A 20,877-nucleotide genomic window follows, 5' to 3' on the forward strand; every position below is an offset into this window, starting at 1 on the left:
ACCCTGGGTTGTTCTGAACAGAATCTGCTCATCACCCTGGGTTGTTCTGAACAGAATCAGCTCATCACCCTGGGTTGTTCTGAACAGAATCAGCTCATCACCCTGGGTTGTTATGAACAGAATCAGCTCATCACCCTGGGTTGTGCTGAACAGAATCTGCTCATCACCCTGGGTTGTTCTGAACAGAATCTGCTCATCACCCTGGGTTGTTATGAACAGAATCAGCTCAACACCCTGGGTTGTTCTGAACAGAATCAGCTCATCACTCTGGGTTGTTCTGAACAGAATCAGCTCATCACCCTGGGTTGTTCTGAACAGAATCAGCTCATCACCCTGGGTTGTTCTGAACAGAATCAGACTATCTTTGTCTGTTTTGCCACATCACATCCACTTGACTGCACTCATAACTCTTTTCTATGGAAAGTAATGAAGTGAATAATGAATTGCATTGTGAAAGCCTAATAGTGAAATATTGTACTTTATAACTTAGCTAGTCATGTTGGCAATAGAACAGTCTTTCACATGTTGCCCACCTGACCCAGATTGTGATCTGTAATGGACCCTTTTTGGATTGCATAAACCAGTGGTTCCCAAACTTTTTATTGTCCCATACCCCTTCAAACATTCAACCTCCAGCTGCGTACCCCCTCTTGCACCAGGGTCAGCGCACTCTCAAATATTGTTTTTTGTTATCACTGTAAGACTGCCACACACACACTATATGATACATTTATCAAATCAAATCAAATTTTATATGTCACATACACATGGTTAGCAGATGGTAATGCAAGTGTAGCGAAATGCTTGTGCTTCTAGTTCCGACAATGCAGTAATAACCAACGAGTAATCTAACCTACCAATTTCACAAAAACTACCTTATACACACAAGTTTAAAGGGATGAAGAATATGTACATACAAATATATGAATGAGAGATGGTATAGGCAAGATGCAGTAGATGGTATCGAGTACAGTATATACATGAGATGAGTAATGTAGGGTATGTAAACATATAAAAGTGGCATAGTTTAAAGTGGCTAGTGATACATGTATTACATAAAGATGGCAAGATGCAGTAGATGGTATAGAGTACAGTATATACTATACATATGAGATGAGTAATGTAGGTTTAAAGTGGCTAGTGATACATTTTTTACATCAATTTTTCCATTATTAAAGTGGCTGGAGTTGAGTCAGTGTGTTGGCAGCAGCCACTCAATGTTAGTGGTGGCTGTTTAACAGTCTGATGGCCTTGAGATAGAAGCTGTTTTTCAGTCTCTCGGGCCCTGCTTTGATGCACCTGTACTGACCTCGCCTTCTGGATGATAGCGGGGTGAACAGGCAGTGGCTCGGGTGGTTGTTATCTTTGATGATCTTTATGGCCTACCTGTGACATCGGGTGGTGTAGGTGTCCTGGAGGGCAGGTAGTTTGCCCCAGGTGATGCGTTGTGCAGACCTCACTACCCTCTGGAGAGCCTTACGGTTGTGGGCGGTGCGGTTGCCGTACCAGGCGGTGATACAGCCCGACAGGATGCTCTCGATTGTGCATCTGTAAAAGTTTGTGAATGTTTAAGGTGACAAGCCAAATTTCTTCAGCCTCCTGAGGTTGAAGAGGCACTGCTGCGCCTTCTTCACCATGCTGTCTGTGTGGGTGGACCAATTCAGTTTGTCCGTGATGTGTACGCCGGGGAACTTAAACTTACTACCTTCTCCACTACTGTCCCGTCGATGTGGATAGGGGGGTGCTCCCTCTGCTGTTTCCTGAAGTCCACGATCATCTCCTTTGTTTTGATGACGTTCAGTGTAAGGTTACTTTCCTGACACCACACTCCAAGTGCCCTCACCTCCTCCCTGTAGGCCGTCTCGTCGTTGTTGGCAATCAAGCCTACCACTGTAGTGTCGTCTGCAAACTTGATGATTGAGTTGGAGGCGTGCACGGCCACGCAGTCATGGGTGAACAGGGAGTACAGGAGAGGGCTCAGAACGCACCCTTGTGGGGCCCCAGTGTTGAGGATCAGCGGGGTGGAGATGATGTTACCTACCCTCACCACCTGGGGGCGGCCTGTCAGGATGTCCAGTACCCAGTTGCACTGGACTTCCTGACGGGCCGCCCCCCAGGTGGTGAGGGTAGGTAACAACATCTCACACTCATAAGAATGAGTGTGGTTTTTGTCACAACCTTACTCGTGGGAAGTGACAAAGAGATCTTATAGGACCAGGGCATAAATAATAATATAAAAATAATAAATAATTTTCCTCTTTATTTAACCGTCTTACATATTAAACTTTACTTGTTCATCGAAAATTGTGAATAACTCACCACAGGTTAATGAGAAGGGTGTGCTTGAAAGGATGCACATAACTCTGCAATGTTAGGTTGTATTGGAGAGAGTCTCAGTCTTAAATCATTTTCCACAAGCAGTCTGTGCCTGTATTTAGTTTTCATGCTAGTGAGGGCTGAGAATCCACTCTCACATAGGTACGTGGTTGCAGAGGTCATCAGTGTCTTAACAGCGTGATTTGCCAAGGCAGGATACTCTGAGCGCAGCCCAATTCAGAAATCTGGCAGTGGCTTCTGATTAAATTCAATTTTCACATAACCGCTTGTTGCAATTTCGATGAGGCTCTTTTGTTCAGATATCGTTATGTGGACTGGAGGCAGGGCATGAAAGAGATAACGAATCCAGTTGTTTGTGTCATCCATTTCGGGAAAGTACCTGTGTAATTGCACTCCCAACTTACTCAGGTCCTTCGCTATATCACATTTGACATTGTCCGTAAGCTTGAGTTCATTTGCACACAAACAAATCATACAATGATGGAAAGACTTGTGTGTTGTCCTTGCAACTTCTTAATCCTAGCTTTAATTTTGCACCTCACATTGAATATAGTTGTGGAGAGTCCCTGTAATCCTAGATTCAGATCATTCAGGCGAGAAAAAACATCACCCAGACAGGCCAGTTGTGTAAGAAACTCGTCATCATGCAAGCAGTCAGGCAAGTAAAAATGATGATCAGTAAAGAAAACTTTAAGCTCGTCTCTCAATTTAAAAAAACTTGTCAATACTTTTCCCCTTGATAACCAGCGCACTTCTGTATGTTGTAAAAGCTTTACATGGTCACTGTCCATATCATTGCATAGTGCAGAAAATACACGAGAGTTCAGGGGCCTTGCTTCAATTAACAAAGTTAACCATTTTCATTGTAGTGTCCAAAACGTCTTTCAAGCTGTCAGGCATTTCCTTGGCAGCAAGAGCCTCTAGGTGGATGCTGCAGTGTACCCAAGTGGTGTCGGGAGCAACTGCTTGCACATTACCACTCCACTATGTCACCCCTGTCATGGCTTTTGCGCCATCAGTACAGATACCAACACATCTTGACTACCAAAGTCCAGTACTTTAAAAATATCCTCTCCTGTTGTCCTGGTTTCCAGTGGTTTGCAGAACAGGATGTCTTCCTTAATTGACCACCCATAAACGTAACGGAGGTATGCCAGGAGCTGTGCCAGTTCTGCCATGTCTGTTGACTCATCCAGCTGTAACGCATAGAATTCATTGGCTTGTATGTGATGCAGTAATTGTTTCAAAACATCTCCTGCCATGTCACTGATGCATTGTGAAACAGTGTTGTTTGATGAAGTCATTGTCTATATAGTTTTTTTGGCCTTTTCCCCCAGCATTGTTCCAGCCATATCGCGGCAGCAGGAAGAATGAAGTCCTCCACAATAGTATGGGGCTTGTCTGTCCTAGCCACTCGGTAGCTCACCATATACAACGCTTCTAGCCCCTTCTTATTAATGGTATCTGTTGCTTTCATACATGTCTTACAATTCGAAAGTCTTCTTAATTCTCGCTCAAAAAACTCCTGTGGCTTATTTTTCAAATTGGCATGTTTTGTTTCTAAATGTCTGTCCAAGAGTAAAGGTTTCATCGAGATGTGAGATAGTACTTTTGCACATATAACACTCTGTGGCAGAGGAAATGCACTACTCCCAATATAAGTGAACCACAAATCAATGTAGTTCTCATCATATTTGCGCCTTTTCGATGGTCCAACGTCCCTGTCTGTTGTTCGGTGCTTTTCCGGGTAAGTGGGCAGTAGCTCTTCGGCTGCATCAGATTCACAACTGTCAGTATCCATGCTAGCATTGGATATGCTCGTGGAAGCAGAACAACTTGTGTCGTCGACAGTTGCAGGTGTTGTACTGCTGGTACTTTTTTAAATGTGAATCACATTTTTATTTAGCTTACCCCCCGACGGCATTGCGTACCCCAGTTTGGGAATAACTGGCATGAACAACATTAATTGTGTGATGACGGGGATGCAGGGTTGTGTTCAGAAAATCTATACGTGTGCTTTCTCTAGTTCCCCAATGGCACAGCTAGGAGAGCTCACAATAGAAGCTTATACAGTTGAAGTCAGAAGTTTACATACACTTAGGTTGGAGTCATTAAAAAGGCGTCCCGCTAGCGGGACAACTTCTTGTGAAGCTGGAGAGCGCGCAATTCAAATAAATAATCATAATAATTATGGATATTAAACATTTAGCTAAATATAAGTGACTTATATCGGTTGAAAGCTTAAATTCTTGTTAATCTAACCGCACTGTGCGATTTACAGTAGGCTTTACAGCGAAAACATGCCATGCGATTGTTTGAGGATGGCACCCCACATCAAAATATTTTTCCACCGGCAAAGGTTTCATAAATTCACAAATAGAGATTAAATATTCACTTACTTTTTGAAAATCTTCCTTTGATTTGTCATCCACAGGGTCCCAGCTATAACATATAGTGTCATTTTGTTAGATAAAATCCTTCTTTATATCACAAAAAGTATTTTTATTTGACGCCATCGATTTCAGGGATCCACTCATTCAACGTGACAAGATAGGCGTCCGAAAATCTACCCCTAAACTTTGTTTCAACAAGTTAAAATATGTTTCTAATTAATCCTCAAATACCCTAAAAGGTAGTCAAACTATAATTTTTCATATGGAAATAAGTATGTCAATAGGAAAGCGATATTAGCAGGTGCGCGTTGTCTTCATTGTGAGTGGTCACACGAATTTCCAAGCAGATGTCATTGTACTAAAACTCATTATTCTTACTCGTCTTACTCCATTGTAAGAGCATGGGCTCTCTCTCAAAATAAATTCTGGCTGATTTTTCTTTGGATTTTCTCCTACCATATCTATCGTGTTATAGTCTCCTAAATTATTTTATAATTTCCGCAAACTACTGAGTGTGAATGTTTTCTTTCCAATGGTACCAATTATGTGCATATCCCAGCTTCAGTGCCTGAGCAACAGGCAGTTTACTTTGGGCACATCAGTCAGGCGGAAATTGAGAAAAAAGTATCCTCTTCTGAATAAGTTAAAACCCGTTTATCAACCACTCCACAAACTTCTTGCTATCAAACTATAGTTTTGCCGGTTAGGTTAGGACATCTACTTCGTGCATGACACAAGTCATTCTTCCAACAACTGTTTACAGACAGATTATTTCACTTAGAATTCACTGTATCACAATTCCAGTGGGTCAGAAATGTACATACACTAAGTTGACTATGCCTTTTAAAAGCTTGGAAAATTCCATAAAATTATGTCATGTCTTTAGAAGCTTCTGATAGACGAATTGACATCATTTGAGTCCATTGGGGGTGTACCTGTGGATGTATTTCAAGGCCTTCCTTCAATCTCAGTGCCTTTTTGCTTGACATCATGGGAAAATCTAAATATATCAGCAAAGACCTCAGAAAATAAATTGTAGACCTCCACAAGCCTGGTTCATCCTTGGGAGCAATTTCCAAATGCACGTTCATCTGTACAAACAATAGTACGCAAGTATGAACACCATGGGACCACACAGCCGTCATACCGCTCAGGAAGGAGACGCGTTTTGTCTCCTATAGATGAACATACTTTGGTGCAAAGAGTGCAAATCAATCCCATAATAACAGCAAAGGACCTTGTGAAGTTGCTGGAAGAAACAGGGTACAAAAGTTTCTATATCCACAGGTAAACGAGTCCCATATCGACATAACCTTAAAGGCCGCTGAGCATGGAAGAAGCCACTGCTCCAAAACCGCCATTAAAAAGCCAGACTACGGTTTGCAACTGCACACGGGGACAAAGATCGTACTTTTTGTCCTCTGTGCTGATGAAACAAAAATAGAATTGTTTGGCCATAATGACCATCGTTATGTTTGGAGGAAAAAGGGGGAGCTTGCAAGCAGAAGAACATCATCCCAACCGTGAAGCATGGGAGTGGCAGCATCATGTTGTGGGGGTGCTTTGCTGCATGAGGGACTGATGCACTTCACAAAATAGATGGCACCATGAGGAGGGAAAATTATGTGGATATATTGAAGCAAAATCTCAAGACATCAGTTAAAGCTTGGTCTCAAATGGGTCTTCCAAATGGACATTGACCCCAAACATACTTCCAAAGTTGTGGCAAAATGGCTTAAGGACAACAATGCCAAGGTATTGGAGTGGCCATCACAAAGCCCTGACCTCAATCCTATTGAACATTTGTGGGCAGATCTGAAAAAGCGTGTGCAAGCAAGGATGCCTACAAACCAGACTCAGTTACACCAGCTCTGTCAGGAGAAATGGGCCAAAAGTCACCTAACTTATTTTGGGAAGCTCGTGAAAGGCTACTCGAAACGTTTGACCCAAGTTAAACAATTTAAAAGCAATGCTACCAAATACTAATTGAGTGTATGTAAACTTCTGACCCACTGGGAATGTGATGAAGGAAATTAAAGCTGAAATAAATCATTCTCTCTATTATTAATCTGACATTTCACATTCTTAAAATAAAGTGGTGATCCTAACTGACCTAAGACAGGGAATGTTTACTTGGATTAAATGTCAGGAATTGTGAAAAACTTAATTTAAATGTATTTGGGTTAGGTGTGTGTAAACTTCCGACTTCAACTGCAGTTGAAGACTCTTCTTTGAGTCATAAAAGTGCAGTGAAATTACTTAGGAGCTGTGCACACTTTGGAGAGGTGTGTGGCCCCTTGGAGACACCAGTAGTCCTCTCAATCAAACCCTTGTAATTTTTTGTCTTATGTTGCACCTAAACCACATTTTCCAGGATATTTATTTTTATTTTTATCCCCCTTTTTTCTTTTCAATTTCATGGTATCCAATTGGTTAGTTTTAGTCTTGTCTCATTGCTATGACTCCCGTACGGACTCGGAAGAGGCGAAGGTCGAGATCCATGCGTCCTCCGAAACACAACCCAACCAAGCCACACTGCTTCTTGACACAATGCCCATCCAATCCGGAAGCCAGCCGCATCAATGTGTCAGAGGAAACACCGTACACCTGGTGACCTGGTCAGCGTGCACTGCACCCGGCCCGCCACAGGAGTAACTAGTGCGCGATCAGACTAGGATATTCCTGCCGGACAAACCCTGCCTAACCCGTATGACGCCGGGTCAATTGTGAGCCTCCCCATGGGCCTCCCGGTCGCGGCCGGCTGAGACAGAGCCTGGGCCCGAACCCAGAATCAGCCTTACACCACTGCGCCACCCGGGAGACTTCCAGGAATATTCTTATCATGTTACTGAATGTATCCAGAGTATTTTCTGATTTCGTTATCAACAAATGCTGGCGAAAAGTACAATAAATGTAAAATGCACACCAAATCAACAGTGTCTTGTTTGGATTCAGTCTTCTGTCAGGTGAACTTCTGTGTCCTAAACTTTGGTCTGATAATTTCATCATAATCTCCAAACTGTTCCCTTTCAATTGCTACCACAGTTGTGCAAATGCTTTTCATATTTCTTCTGTAAGAAACATTTCAAATGAGCTCTATCCATGTAGGCCAATTCCCCACGAGTATAAAGGGTTAATGGAGCTGAACTAAGTTTGAAATGTACCTTTGTGGTCAATGTTGATGAATAGCTTAATGGTTAGATGGGACATAATGGTCCTGCGGAATCCTTTCCCTTTCACACAGCACAGTGAGCCAGAAAACAAGTCTCTTCATTAAACCCTGACAATACCAAGCAGCCTTGGATACAGACATATGTCACTAAGTTGTACAGTAATTACCCAATGGTGACATTTAGGTCTCATTGCATTCTAATGTTGTCACAGTGTCACGACTTCTACCAAAGGTAACTCCTCTCCCTGTTCGGGCGTCGCTCGGCGGTTTACTAGCCACCACCGATCCTTTTTCCTTTTCTGGTTGTTTTGTCTGTGTTCCTTTTCACACCTGGTTTCAATTGCGTTTATTTCTGTGTGTATATAGGGCACCTGTTACCTGCCTTAATTCGTGCAGGATTAAGCTTGTGGGTATTTGCGTTCGGTATTCTATGTTGTTTATTGTTTTCGCATTTACGTACTTTACGTACTTTACGTACGTGTATGTAGTGTCGGAACTGTCGAGAGCGTAGTTTGGATATTCATCTGGGCCAATTTTGTATTGGTGGACTATGTATACATATTAAACACGCTTCTCAGAAATCCCTGCTCTCCTGCGCCTGACTCCTACACCTCTCACCACCGAGACGCACCTTATCATACACAGAGACCAATGAGTTCTCAGTCAAGTGGCTGGGGTCCTAGATAGAAGTTAAAATACTACTCTGATCTTGTAGCCTATCTTGTGTACATCTCCATAGATGGTTCCATATGTAATTCTATGGCGAGGAGTGTATTGACAACGTGAAGCTGTATTCTACCAGCCTCGACAGATGGCTCTTCAGTCACTGTCTATATTTTTTGGATGGAGTAAAGAGAAATGATTTTGTTCCATAGAAAACATAGACACGGCTATAACACATCCCCTATGAGTAGGATAGTTGGTAACAGTCAGTGAAAACAGCTCTTCTTCAAAGAGACCTATTTACAGACCATTAGCCTAGCTGTAGCTTTCTGCCATAGGGACTAGACAGCATCTTTAATGTATGGCTCACACACCCTCTACTACTCTGAGAAGAGAGAAAAATGAACGTGGCGGCAGTGTCCCGTGTGGTAACTAGAAGAGAGTCGACAGCTGTCATGTTAAATGAGTTCACGGATGCCCGGCTCCACTTGGCACTGAGACTAGTTCACACAGTAGCTCTTAGAGGGGGGACAATGAATACTCATCCTCCAGATAGGTTTAGGATCTTATATAACACAGTAGACTTGGCAGCATTAACTAGAGAGTGACATTTCTCAGTCATGTCATGTTAGCCCAGGTGCTAATGGACGTCTGGCTGGGTCAGGACTTCCTCCTCTGATGAGCATCGCAGCCAGGCTAACACTACTGCTGTGCTAGCAGGCTGCAGACTGACTGATCTCTCTATTGTCTGTCTGTTTCTCTGTCTGTTACTCCGTCTCCCTCCCTCCCTTTACAGAAGGGTGACGTGAAACCCCCGGCCAAGCCCTTCTACTGCACCATCTACGTGGTGCAGTAGAAGACGTACCCCTCCTGGCAGCACAATGCCTTCTCTCTGCTGGGAAAACACTACAAGGCAAGTACTAACCCCCATGAATCTGCTTGGTTGGGAATCAGACCGGGAAGACCGAGTGAGCCTATGAACTTGACTCTATGTCCCAAATAGCACTATATAGGCAATAGGGTGCCATAGGGCTCGGGTCGAAAGTAGTGCACAATGGCTGAATTTATTGCTGTGCTTATTTTGCCCAATTATTGACTAAAGAGCTGATCGGATTGGTCAATAAATGCAGCTTGGGAATAGAGTGCCATTTGAGACACAGAAATAGATGGTTCTGAAACGTATCTGTATTTCAGCTTGTCCCTCCTGTTGTTTTGGGGAGGAGTGGCTACAGAATATAGAGACCCTACTGTGAGCTGTGATCCGCCCACAGGCAGAGAAAGTTGCTATGCTGCTGACGGCCTGGAATCCCCCTGATGATAGACTGACACTCCCATGTGTAGTGTGTGTGTATGTGTGTGTGTGTGTGTGTGTGGGGGGGGGGGGGGTGTTGTTCTTCCCTGGATGTGTGTTCTCAGAGCAAGAAGGGCACTCTGCCTGATACCAAGGTCATTGCCATGGAGCTGGGTGCCCTGCCGGAGCTCTAGAAACAGATGGAGAGAGGTATTCTGTTCCTTACAGTGATCAAGGTGAGGCTGAGGACAGGAGAGTTGGCCCCTCTCCACCCCCCAGGGCCCTGGTCTGTCTCTGTGGTGGGGGCCAGGGCCTCACTATAACACAACCCTTGGCTGACCTCTGCTAGGCTCTCTGCATTCTTTTGAAAAACATGTACGGCTCTGTACAGTTGGTAAGCACATTGAGGACATTGTTTCCGTCATTAGATCACTTGTATTTCTACAGTCCATATTCACTACCTGGCCAGCACAACCCATATTCACTACCGGGCCAGCACAACCCATATTCACTACCGGGCCAGCACAACCCATATTCACAACCGGGCCAGCACGACCCATATTCACTACCGGCCCAGCACAACCCATATTCACAACCGGGCCATCACGACCCACATTCACTACCTGGCCATCGCGACCCATATTCACTACCGGGCCAGCACCACAGTGATCAATATTGGATAGCCTTTCTCAGTGGTTCAGAGCTTAGCATGGGTATTGCTAGAGGTATGACTGCATCAAAGTGATCAAATATCCAACAAACAATATATTCCAAGCCAGATTATTGCCTGTGTTGGGACTGTAAAACCCTACTGTATAGGTCCAATCTAAATAGCTGTGAACATGAAGGCTCTTAGGCCAATGTGTGTGTGTGTAAAAACTGTTGGTCTCTAAATCAGGAGAAGTGGCGGACCATGTAAAAACTAATGGTCTCTAAATCCGGCTAGAAAGACCATGTAAAAACGTTGGAATGCCCCCACCCGTCTGAGCGGTCGGCTGTGAATGCCCTCACCCGTCTGAGCGGTCGGCTGTGAATGCCCCCACCCGTCTGAGCGGTCGGCTGTGAATGCCCTCACCCGTCTGAGAGGTCGGCTGTGAATGCCCTCACCCGTCTGAGCGGTCGGCTGTGAATGCCCTCACCCGTCTGAGCGGTCGGCTGTGAATGCCCTCACCCGTCTGAGCAGTCGGCTGTGAATGCCCTCACCCGTCTGAGAGGTCGGCTGTGAATGCCCTCATCCGTCTGAGCGGTCGGCTGTGAATGCCCTCACCCGTCTGAGCGGTCGGCTGTGAATGCCCTCACCCGTCTGAGTGGTCGGCTGTGAATGCCCTCCCCCACTATATAGTTATTGGTTTGGTTTAGCCCACTATGGTGCTGAAAGTCACTACCACACACACAGACACAGTTGTTTCCATTTGAAGATGTTTGTATGATTTTGGTAATCCGAATTACTTGGAAATCTTATTGTTGTGGTTCTATAAGGAAAATATATGCACACATTTAAACAGCAAGGGTTATCAATATGAAATATACATATATGTACATTAATAAATGACAAATGGCATTACAATTACAACAATTCTATAAAGGGCTATAAACACAGCATCAATATTAAGATATACTTAAACATTCACCTCTTGGAGAGAGAGTTAAACAAATTACTTGGATTGACAAAGGGTCAATATTTATGACACCCTCTTTCTGCCAGGCTGTGAGCTCTTATCAGAAATGTCTTGGCACCACAGGGTCGTATGAGCAAGCTCCAAGAACCCTCTGGTATGACTCTAGAAGCTTGCACATGGCAGCCCAATAAAACACCTTAATAAAAGCCACTATGGAAAACACTGTGGTAGCGTGTGCATGCAAAATACTATGTTTACCAATACAACAATTCATTTTTTACATTTTATTTCTCCTTTATTTAACCTGGTAGGCCAGTTGAGAGCAAATTCTCATTTACAACTGTGACCTGGCCAAGATAAAGCAAAGCACTGCGTCAAAAACAACAACACAGTTTCCACATGGGATAAACAAACATACAGTCAATAACACAATAGAAAAATCTATGTACAGGGTGTGCAAATGTTGTAAGAGTAGGGAGGTAAGGCAATAAATAGGCCATAGAGGCGAAATAATTACAATTTAGCATTAACACTGGAGTGATACTGTAGATGTGCCGATGATGATGTACAAGTAGAGATACTTCTGTGCAAAAGAGAGAAAAGAAATGACCTACTTGTGCAACTAATGGAATAATAACGCTTATGGCAGTATGGAATAATACTACATAGATAAACAATAAGCAGAGCAGTATTGGCAAATCTAGCATGAATGAGAATAGCAACAGCCATACAGCCATACAGCCCCCCGCACCACATTCAGACATTGGTGTTAATGTCGGCAATAAAAAGTCCTGAGAAATGCACGTCTTCTTCCTACAGACGATGAGAACACTCTGACCTGAATGGCCGGGTGCAGTGCTCCTGGAGAACATAGTTTGACAAACTCTCTGGAGGTAGCTACACCAAACACTCTTCCCTCACTTTCTCCGAGCTATGCATGTTTCATGGAATGAGTTGTGAAGGATAGGCTCTACAACCTGCCATTCATTCTCTTAACTCCGCCCCCTGGTAATCTCTGAAACATCTATCAAGCGTTTCTTTTTTTTACATCCCTTCTCCCAATTGACTGTTTTCAGTTTGACTTTCAGTTTGTCCTCCACCTCCAGAGTTGAATCTAGCTGTTTTCTATCTGTTTAAGAGCACTATTGTCCATCTATACAGCCCAATGTGTTTTATTCATCTCACCTATGTTATTAGTTCTGTAATATTATACCATGGCTCTATGCTTTCTCTGGAAAATAATGCAACTCCATGGAAGGTTGGCGGCACTCTGCTAAAACATCTTGGAACACACTTTCCACGTCGTTCATTATTTACCATAGAACGCATAGACCCTTGTTGATTATCCCTTACATAACTCCCATAGCGACCATAGTGATTCAGCCAGCCTGTGATGTTTATTTGGGGCATTTGCTGGCACACCAGGCCTGTCTAACTAACTGTATCTAGTTTCTAATACCCTCTCTAACCAGTCTTAATTATACTGAAACAACAACAGTTGCCTTGAATGTGTAATGTGGGTAACTTTTCAGCAGCACCAATCGCATGAGGATTTCAGGCTAATGCCAACCATCTCCCCTGTTCCCCACAGTATGAATTCACAACGCTCCAAACACTCTGCATGTCACACTGGCCCTATCAAATATTAAACTACTGTGTTAATGGTTTCTCCCTCAATCTTTCTCCCTATCTCTCTCTCCCTCTCCTCCCTCTCCTCCCTGTCCTACATCTCCTCCTACTCTTCCTCCTCCTTCTTCTTCTTCTTCTTCTTCTTCTTCTTCTCCCCAGCTTGATCAGATAGATGCTGTGTTCGCATCAGAGAGATGACACAATAAAGGAGGACTGTTGCCTTGGGAAACCGTTCAGTGTCTTCAGATCCGAGGAAGACGGACAGACACATCCTCTTGTTTGAGCTGCCATTCTGCCACAAAGACGCGCCTGTCGGTTGTTTCACTAGTTTGTCTTTCTGCTTGATCAGCCCCCCACACAGAGAAATAGACAGGACATTTTAGATGCTATTAGAATAATTATAGTAAGAGCAACATAGTTTCCAGAGAGACCTCTTTATTATTCATGATTTTATCTTGAAAACATTGATACCACTAAACGTGTTCAATCAGTCCATGTTAAATGTTTACTTAAACATTTTGAAAGCGATGATAAATAATAACTTGACACTTGACACGACATATTATTTATGACAACATGTATGTCTGTCTGTGAAATGATTTGAACACTTTATGAATTATGAGTATAGTTCAGACCAGTGAGCTGTGTGTGTGTCTCCCAGCTTGGTGTGGCAGTGTTCCTGGTCAACCCCCATCCATCCAACGGTCTCTTTACCATCACCATCAACATCTGACAGGGCCACAGCAGAGACGACATCATCTGCAGACTATCCAAAGCCATCAGACTAATTAAAGGTATACTTCTAATCTCCTAAAGACCTTGCGACTTCAATGCTTTCCTATTGATAGCGTATAATTGAACCATATTTGATCATATTTTTTTAATTGCCTGCCTTGGCCTATTGCCATTCCCTTAGTTAAATGTAAAAGTTAGTTTTACTGAGGGTTGTATTTAAGATGTACAAATAGTTTGTGTCTAGTAGTCATTTAGATGAGTACTCTGCTCTTAGTTTTCACACAGTAACTTTTGATCATACAATTAGCAGAATGATGTTGTTTTAGGCTGCAGTTCAACACACGTCCCCTGTTATGTCCTGCAGACCTGACTGAAGTGAGGCATCTACAAGGTTGTTGTTGTTTAACCCTGCAATGTAACCGTGGTGCCTGACCTCCTACATGTTCCCTCTGTCCCCATGCAGACCTGTCCAAAGTGGAGCTGATGTGCTTTGAGGACCCTGTCCTGGGGCCTCGCCAGGTGCCCAACCTGGGGAGGGAGGAGCAGGGTAAGCTGCCCATCTCTGACAAGTCTTCCTTCAGCATCAGCCTGGCCAACCGGAAGGTCCTCATGACAGACAATGGCCTCAGCGTGGATATAGGAGACACCCTGATTTACCTGCTACAATAGCACAGGTCTGGGGCCTGTTTTACTACTTCTATCACTGGTCTGACAAGGGATCATCTAGTCTCATAGATATCAGTGAATGTAGGAAGAATGCATGTTAACAGTATTTGAACAGGGCCCTGCTCTCTGTGTAGAGGGGTGGGACTGAACCGCTGGGGCTGTAGCAGAATGACAAGACACTATTTTCCTGCTGTGTCGGAGGTCTATGTAGATAACATGCACAGCTCTGTGACGTATAGCCAGGCTGTCAGAATGTGTGTGTCTGGTAGCGAAGTCAGGTGCAGCAGAGCAGAGAATTGTTATTTAGGCAAAAGTGAAAAACGCCCAAAACAGTAAAAAAAAAATATGTTTAACAATAAACAGCTTCGTGAAAAATAACCCGGAAAAACAAGCCAGTCTAGCGCATCAACAATACACACGTAACACAAACAAAGACATGATGGGGAACAGAGGAATAAATACATGTAGATTGATTGGGGAATGAAAACCAGGTGTGCAGGGAACAAGACAAAACAAATGGATATATGAAAAATGGAGCGGTGATGGCTAGAAAGCCGGTGACGTCGACCGCCGAACGCCGCTCGAACAAAGAGAGGAGCCGACTTCGGCGGAAGTCGTGACACAGGCACAAGTCTTGCCTTTACCTTTTCTATTGAAGTGGTTGTACAATAGAATGTGTACCTTCGTCCTCTCATCTTATGTGAAATTAAATGTAATTATGTTGTTTCAATCGGCTCAGTGTCTGCCATTATGTGCTAAAGTACAGACGGAATAAAGCTCCTCTTGAGCATACCTGTACAGCCCTCTGCCTACGGTCTCTTTACACTAGTTACAAGACATATATTTTGTATTCATATGTTGAGGGGTTCCAGGCAAAGGTGTCTTCTGAACATCTCTTCAGCGGTACTTATATGTCCAGTAACTACCGTATACAATTAATAATTTCCACAAATGTGTCAACAAAACAAAAAATATTCTGGCATAATTGTTCAAGTTTGAATAAACACATTTTTATGTAATTGGGTGGTGCATTTCTTTCTTTTCATTCATATTGCGACATACGACCACATTAAACTCCCTCTGCAGTGGTCTTCTAGGTTACCAGTTTGGCGTGAATCACATGAAAAACATCTCTGTAATGGACTGTAGCCATCTACTGGCAGTATGAGCACTGCTAATTAAATCCCCCTTGGAAATCAGTCATGCATTTGAAACCCAGTCTGCCTCTGTTTCTATAAACACTACACAATGGATGTTCTGCATTTTGCTCTCACTCAGCAGGAAATGTCCTCGGCTGTTCAGAGAAACCGGGTGAGATGTTTCTTATTTTACCACAAGCCTCCCCCAGCCGATTCTCATACCAGCACTGTGCACCAAAAAGCAAAAAAGTGATCAGGAGGATGTGTGCCAGACAGCTCACTTGTGTCCAGGACTAAGCGGTAGCACTTTGCTGTTGTCTGTGATTCGGGTAAGTGTTGCCTCTTAATTTGACAATGATTTTCTCGTTGTCACTGCTGCCCGTTTATGCATGTGTTGGGAGTATGAACTTACTGGCTAGCCTTGGCCTTGGCCCCTACACTGTGGAAATGTGGCATTTGCGCTTTGAATTAGAGGCTCCATTCCAGACAGTCTTGAACAGGCCGGCTCTGTCCTTGTTTGCTGTGGCAGCGCACATGCTGTACTAAGAGGGTGTTATGAGCCCCTAGAAGAGGAGGCCCAAAATGTCTTATCTTCCTAGAGCAGCCGCTGAGCTCCAGCCCTCTCTGGAGTAGTACACCTCGTCTCAGTGGGAAACTCAACCAGTCTCCCCTTCCTTCCCTGGCTGGGAGCAGCCGTCAGCATGGAGGATACCACAGCCATAGTCACCACAGTCCAGTAAGTGTTAGGCCCTTATCAGTAGAGATCACTACTCACTAATCATTGTTGGGTGTAATGAATCATTCCAACATGTTCTTAAGCCTGATGTTCTTAAGCAGCATTGCAACACAGCTAAGCCTACATTCATTTCTACATTTTATAGTTCCTTTCTTGTTTATCTCAGTTGTGCACCAGTCACCAAAGCTGCAAAGCAGCAGGCCCCAGGTGATGAGGAGGACGAGGAAGCCGGGGGCTCGGACATAGGAACAGAAAGCTGGAACACACAGAGTGCCGCTTCTGCTGCGATGAAACTCCCTGTGCTCACGCAGCCTGGCCTGGGGGTAACCACGACAACAGTGACCACCATCACTCAGACAGGAGGGGATTGGAGCAGCAGTCTGTTCAACGTGTGTGGAGACAGGACCACATGTGAGGCAGACACAGCATTGGGGTTATTACACTGCATTGTACACACTCAAGTGTAAAAGTCACAGTTGTCAGTTTGAGTAACTACAATAGTCAGATGGTGGATGGCTATCCTATCCTATCTTACATTCTTACGCTCTACCTATGTTAATTAAGGACATTCAATGTTACCCAATGTTAAAGAGAGGATACTTTGTAAAGATGACGATTCTCTTGCATAATACCATATCAATCTACAATACTCTGTAGGGTTGCTAAACATGTATTCAAATTGGAAACGTTTTCCATAACCGACTGCTACTATCTTGTGGAGAATTAGTTTTCCTAAGCCCTGTATCGCTCTCATTTTTCCCAGGTCTCTTAGGGGTCTTTGTGCCCTGTTGCTTGGACCTGAGTCTGGCCCACCAGTACGGGGAGTGTCTGTGTCTGCCCCTGCTCCCTGGCTCCACATTCGCCATGCGGGTGGGCATCAGGGAGAGATACAAGATACAGGTGAGGATTGTTACGCAATAATGACGGGGGTTAATGGGTGTTATTAGAATCCATTAACGACCTGCTGGTGTCATGGGGACCAAAGCAGTGTTCTCTCAGAGCAATTCGGTATCACTATTTATTTCAAGAGATGTAGGTTGCACATCATGTACAACAAATTATTGGACAACAAATTATGTGTCACTCACTCCCTCACATTTACTTTCCTCCTGTCTACGCAGCCGTGGCTGTACACCATATTTTATTTTGTATTGCATGCGGTGGGAAATTTGTTTCTGATTTGTAATGTAACGACTCATTCTGATTTGTAATGTAAAGACTCATTCTGATTTGTTACGTAAAGACTCATTCTGATTTGTAATGTAAAGACTCATTCTGATTTGTTACGTAACGACTCATTCTGATTTGTTACGTAAAGACTCATTCTGATTTGTAATGTAAAGACTCATTCTGATTTGTTACGTAAAGACTCATTCTGATTTGTTACGTAAAGACTCATTCTGATTTGTTACGTAAAGACTCATTCTGAATTGTTACGTAAAGACTCATTCTGATTTGTTACGTAAAGACTCATTCTGATTTGTAATGTAACGACTCATTCTGATTTGTTACGTAACGACTCATTCTGATTTGTAATGTAACGACTCATTCTGATTTGTTACGTAACGACTCATTCTGATTTGTAATGTAACGACTCATTCTGATTTGTTACGTAAAGACTCATTCTGATTTGTAATGTAACGACTCATTCTGATTTGTTACGTAAAGACTCATTCTGATTTGTAATGTAACGACTCATTCTGATTTGTAATGTAACGACTCATTCTCATTTGTAATGTAACGACTCATTCTGATTTGTTACGTAACGACTCATTCTGATTTGTAATGTAACGACTCATTCTGATTTGTTACGTAACGACTCATTCTGATTTGTAATGTAACGACTCATTCTGATTTGTTACGTAAAGACTCATTCTGATTTGTAATGTAACGACTCATTCTGATTTGTTACGTAAAGACTCATTCTGATTTGTAATGTAACGACTCATTCTGATTTGTAATGTAACGACTCATTCTGATTTGTAATGTAACGACTCATTCTGATTTGTTACGTAACGACTCATTCTGATTTGTAATGTAACGACTCATTCTGATTTGTTACGTAACGACTCATTCTGATTTGTAATGTAACGACTCATTCTGATTTGTTACGTAAACACTCATTCTGATTTGTAATGTAACGACTCATTCTGATTTGTTACGTAAAGACTCATTCTGATTTGTAATGTAACGACTCATTCTGATTTGTAATGTAACGACTCATTCTGATTTGTAATGTAACGACTCATTCTGATTTGTTACGTAACGACTCATTCTGATTTGTTACGTAAAGACTCATTCTGATTTGTAATGTAACGACTCATTCTGATTTGTTACGTAACGACTCATTCTGATTTGTAATGTAAAGACTCATTCTGATTTGTAATGTAAAGACTCATTCTGATTTGTTATGTAACGACTCATTCTGATTTGTAATGTAACGACTCATTCTGATTTGTTACGTAAAGACTCATTCTGATTTGTAATGTAACGACTCATTCTGATTTGTAATGTAACGACTCATTCTGATTTGTTACGTAAAGACTCATTCTGATTTGTTACGTAAAGACTCATTCTGATTTGTAATGTAACGACTCATTCTGATTTGTTATGTAACGACTCATTCTGATTTGTAATGTAAAGACTCATTCTGATTTGTTATGTAAAGACTCATTCTGATTTGTTACGTAAAGACTCATTCTGATTTGTTATGTAAAGACTCATTCTGATTTGTTATGTAAAGACACATTCTGATTTGTTACATAAAGACTCATTCTGATTTGTTACATAAAGACTGATTCTGATTTGTTACGTAAAGACTCATTCTGATTTGTTACGCAGGGCAGCGTCTGTGAGGACTGGACTACAGTGTATTGCTGCTACCCCCTGGCCATCTGTCAGATGATCCGAGAGATGAAGAGGAGGATGAAGAGCCAAACCTACAAAGTATCCACTGCACTAGAGTGTTCCTGACAACATGGCTGTCTGTGTGTTAGATTCATTCATCCAGGTCAGGACCACATTTTATTCATATTACAATATTCATGATCTAACCTTGGTACCTATAGCAAACTTGGCTTGTGTATAGAACCTTCAGAGGCTCATGTCATTTCATTGGTGCATCAATGATGTCTGCATATGACTATGTCACAGATGGATGATTACTATGTCACAGATGGATGGATGATTACTATGTCACAGATGGATGGATGATTACTATGTCACAGATGGATGATTACTATGTCACAGGTGGATGATTACTATGTCACAGATGGATGGATGATTACTATGTCACAGATGGATGGATGATTACTATGTCACAGATGGATGGATGATTACTATGTCACAGATGGATAATTACTATGTCACAGATGGATGATTACTATGTCACAGATGGATGGATGATTACTATGTCACAGATGGATGGATGATTACTATGTCACAGATGGATAATTACTATGTCACAGATGGATGGATGATTACTATGTCACAGGTGGATGATTACTATGTCACAGATGGATGGATGATTACTATGTCACAGGTGGATGATTACTATGTCACAGATGGATGGATGATTACTATGTCACAGATGGATGGATGATTACTATGTCACAGGTGGATGATTACTATGTCACAGATGGATGGATGATTACTATGTCACAGATGGATAGATGATTACTATTACAGATTACTGTCACATCCGTCTAAATGGTGATTATTACAGGTCTCTATGGGGGTCATCATACTACAGGTTCCCGTTTGGTGTCTTATGAGAGCCCTAGTGATCATTCTAGGGTTTCTGAGGACATCCCTGTTTAAGATGAGTCGGCATATGTAAAATAAAGTTATTTAAGTTAAGAATTAAGTTAAGAATGTATTTGGGGATGGGGACTTAGGCTTGGTATTTGAGCCTGTGTAGGATGTGGAACATCAGTGATACTTAATCAGACAATGTTTCATAAATGTTTGCAAAGTAAAATAAAATTCCTAAACAATTGTATGAAACAGTCCATGTAGGCTAAGCCATTAAATAATAAAACCTATTTGCATATTTGTATTATTATTGTATTATTCTATTTCTGACCTTACCCTGCCTGCGGCTGACAATCACGGTAAGCTAATTTTGCACGTCCCTCTCTGAACCGCAAATGCCAACCAACACCAAGCCAGGATGTATCCAAAGGCTGAATATGCAATTTGTTAACTGCTGTTTATTGCTTATTTCAGCATTATACATCAAATACGGAACACCGTTTTTTTAAAGTCTATACTAGAAGCACATTGATTCAACTGAGTGAGTTCATAAGAGGTAGTGTAAGTTTCCAACAATCCTTCACATTTAATCTCCCTGTTGTAGAATTGCAGTCCTTGCGTGATCTCTTGACCCCTGACTTTTGTATGCTGTATGATCCCAGATGAAATATGCATGAATGACAACCTGTGAAGAGGGTGGCTAGCTAGGAGCATGGTGATAGTAGCTTGATGATAGTAGCATGG

At 42.5% G+C, this 20,877-nt stretch overlaps 2 protein-coding genes across 2 annotated transcripts; both read left to right on the forward strand.

Annotated features, from left to right (window-relative positions):
• Positions 1–8,966: 8,966 nt before the first annotated feature.
• LOC110534848 (leucine--tRNA ligase, cytoplasmic) lies at positions 8,967–14,629 on the forward strand. Its single transcript, XM_090188725.1, is given in 4 exon segments — positions 8,967–8,993; positions 9,362–9,412; positions 13,766–13,898; positions 14,303–14,629. Coding segments are annotated over 4 exon segments (417 nt in total). The 3' UTR covers positions 14,509–14,629.
• A 1,098-nt stretch (positions 14,630–15,727) lies between these two features.
• On the forward strand, positions 15,728–20,437 carry LOC118966707 (cornifelin homolog A). Its single transcript, XM_036989701.2, has 5 exons — positions 15,728–15,973; positions 16,249–16,380; positions 16,547–16,791; positions 17,144–17,280; positions 19,222–20,437. Exons 2-5 carry the CDS (start codon positions 16,346–16,348, stop codon positions 19,351–19,353), a joined length of 549 nt encoding a protein of 182 aa, XP_036845596.2. The 5' UTR covers positions 15,728–15,973; positions 16,249–16,345; the 3' UTR covers positions 19,354–20,437.
• The last annotated feature ends 440 nt before the right edge of the window (positions 20,438–20,877 follow it).

This window comes from Oncorhynchus mykiss, chromosome 10 (assembly GCF_057628025.1).
Source record: "Oncorhynchus mykiss isolate SJ-2025 chromosome 10, ASM5762802v1, whole genome shotgun sequence".
Lineage (NCBI taxonomy): Eukaryota > Metazoa > Chordata > Actinopteri > Salmoniformes > Salmonidae > Oncorhynchus > Oncorhynchus mykiss.

Bases quoted from the DNA above. Each gene is read 5' to 3' on its own strand.
- LOC118966707 (XM_036989701.2), top strand. From the start codon at position 16,346: ATGGAGGATACCACAGCCATAGTCACCACAGTCCA. The intron at 16,381-16,546 runs GTAAGTGTTAGG...TGTTTATCTCAG, and splicing joins GCCATAGTCACCACAGTCCA to TTGTGCACCAGTCACCAAAG. The intron at 16,792-17,143 runs GTGAGGCAGACA...CATTTTTCCCAG, and splicing joins GTGTGGAGACAGGACCACAT to GTCTCTTAGGGGTCTTTGTG.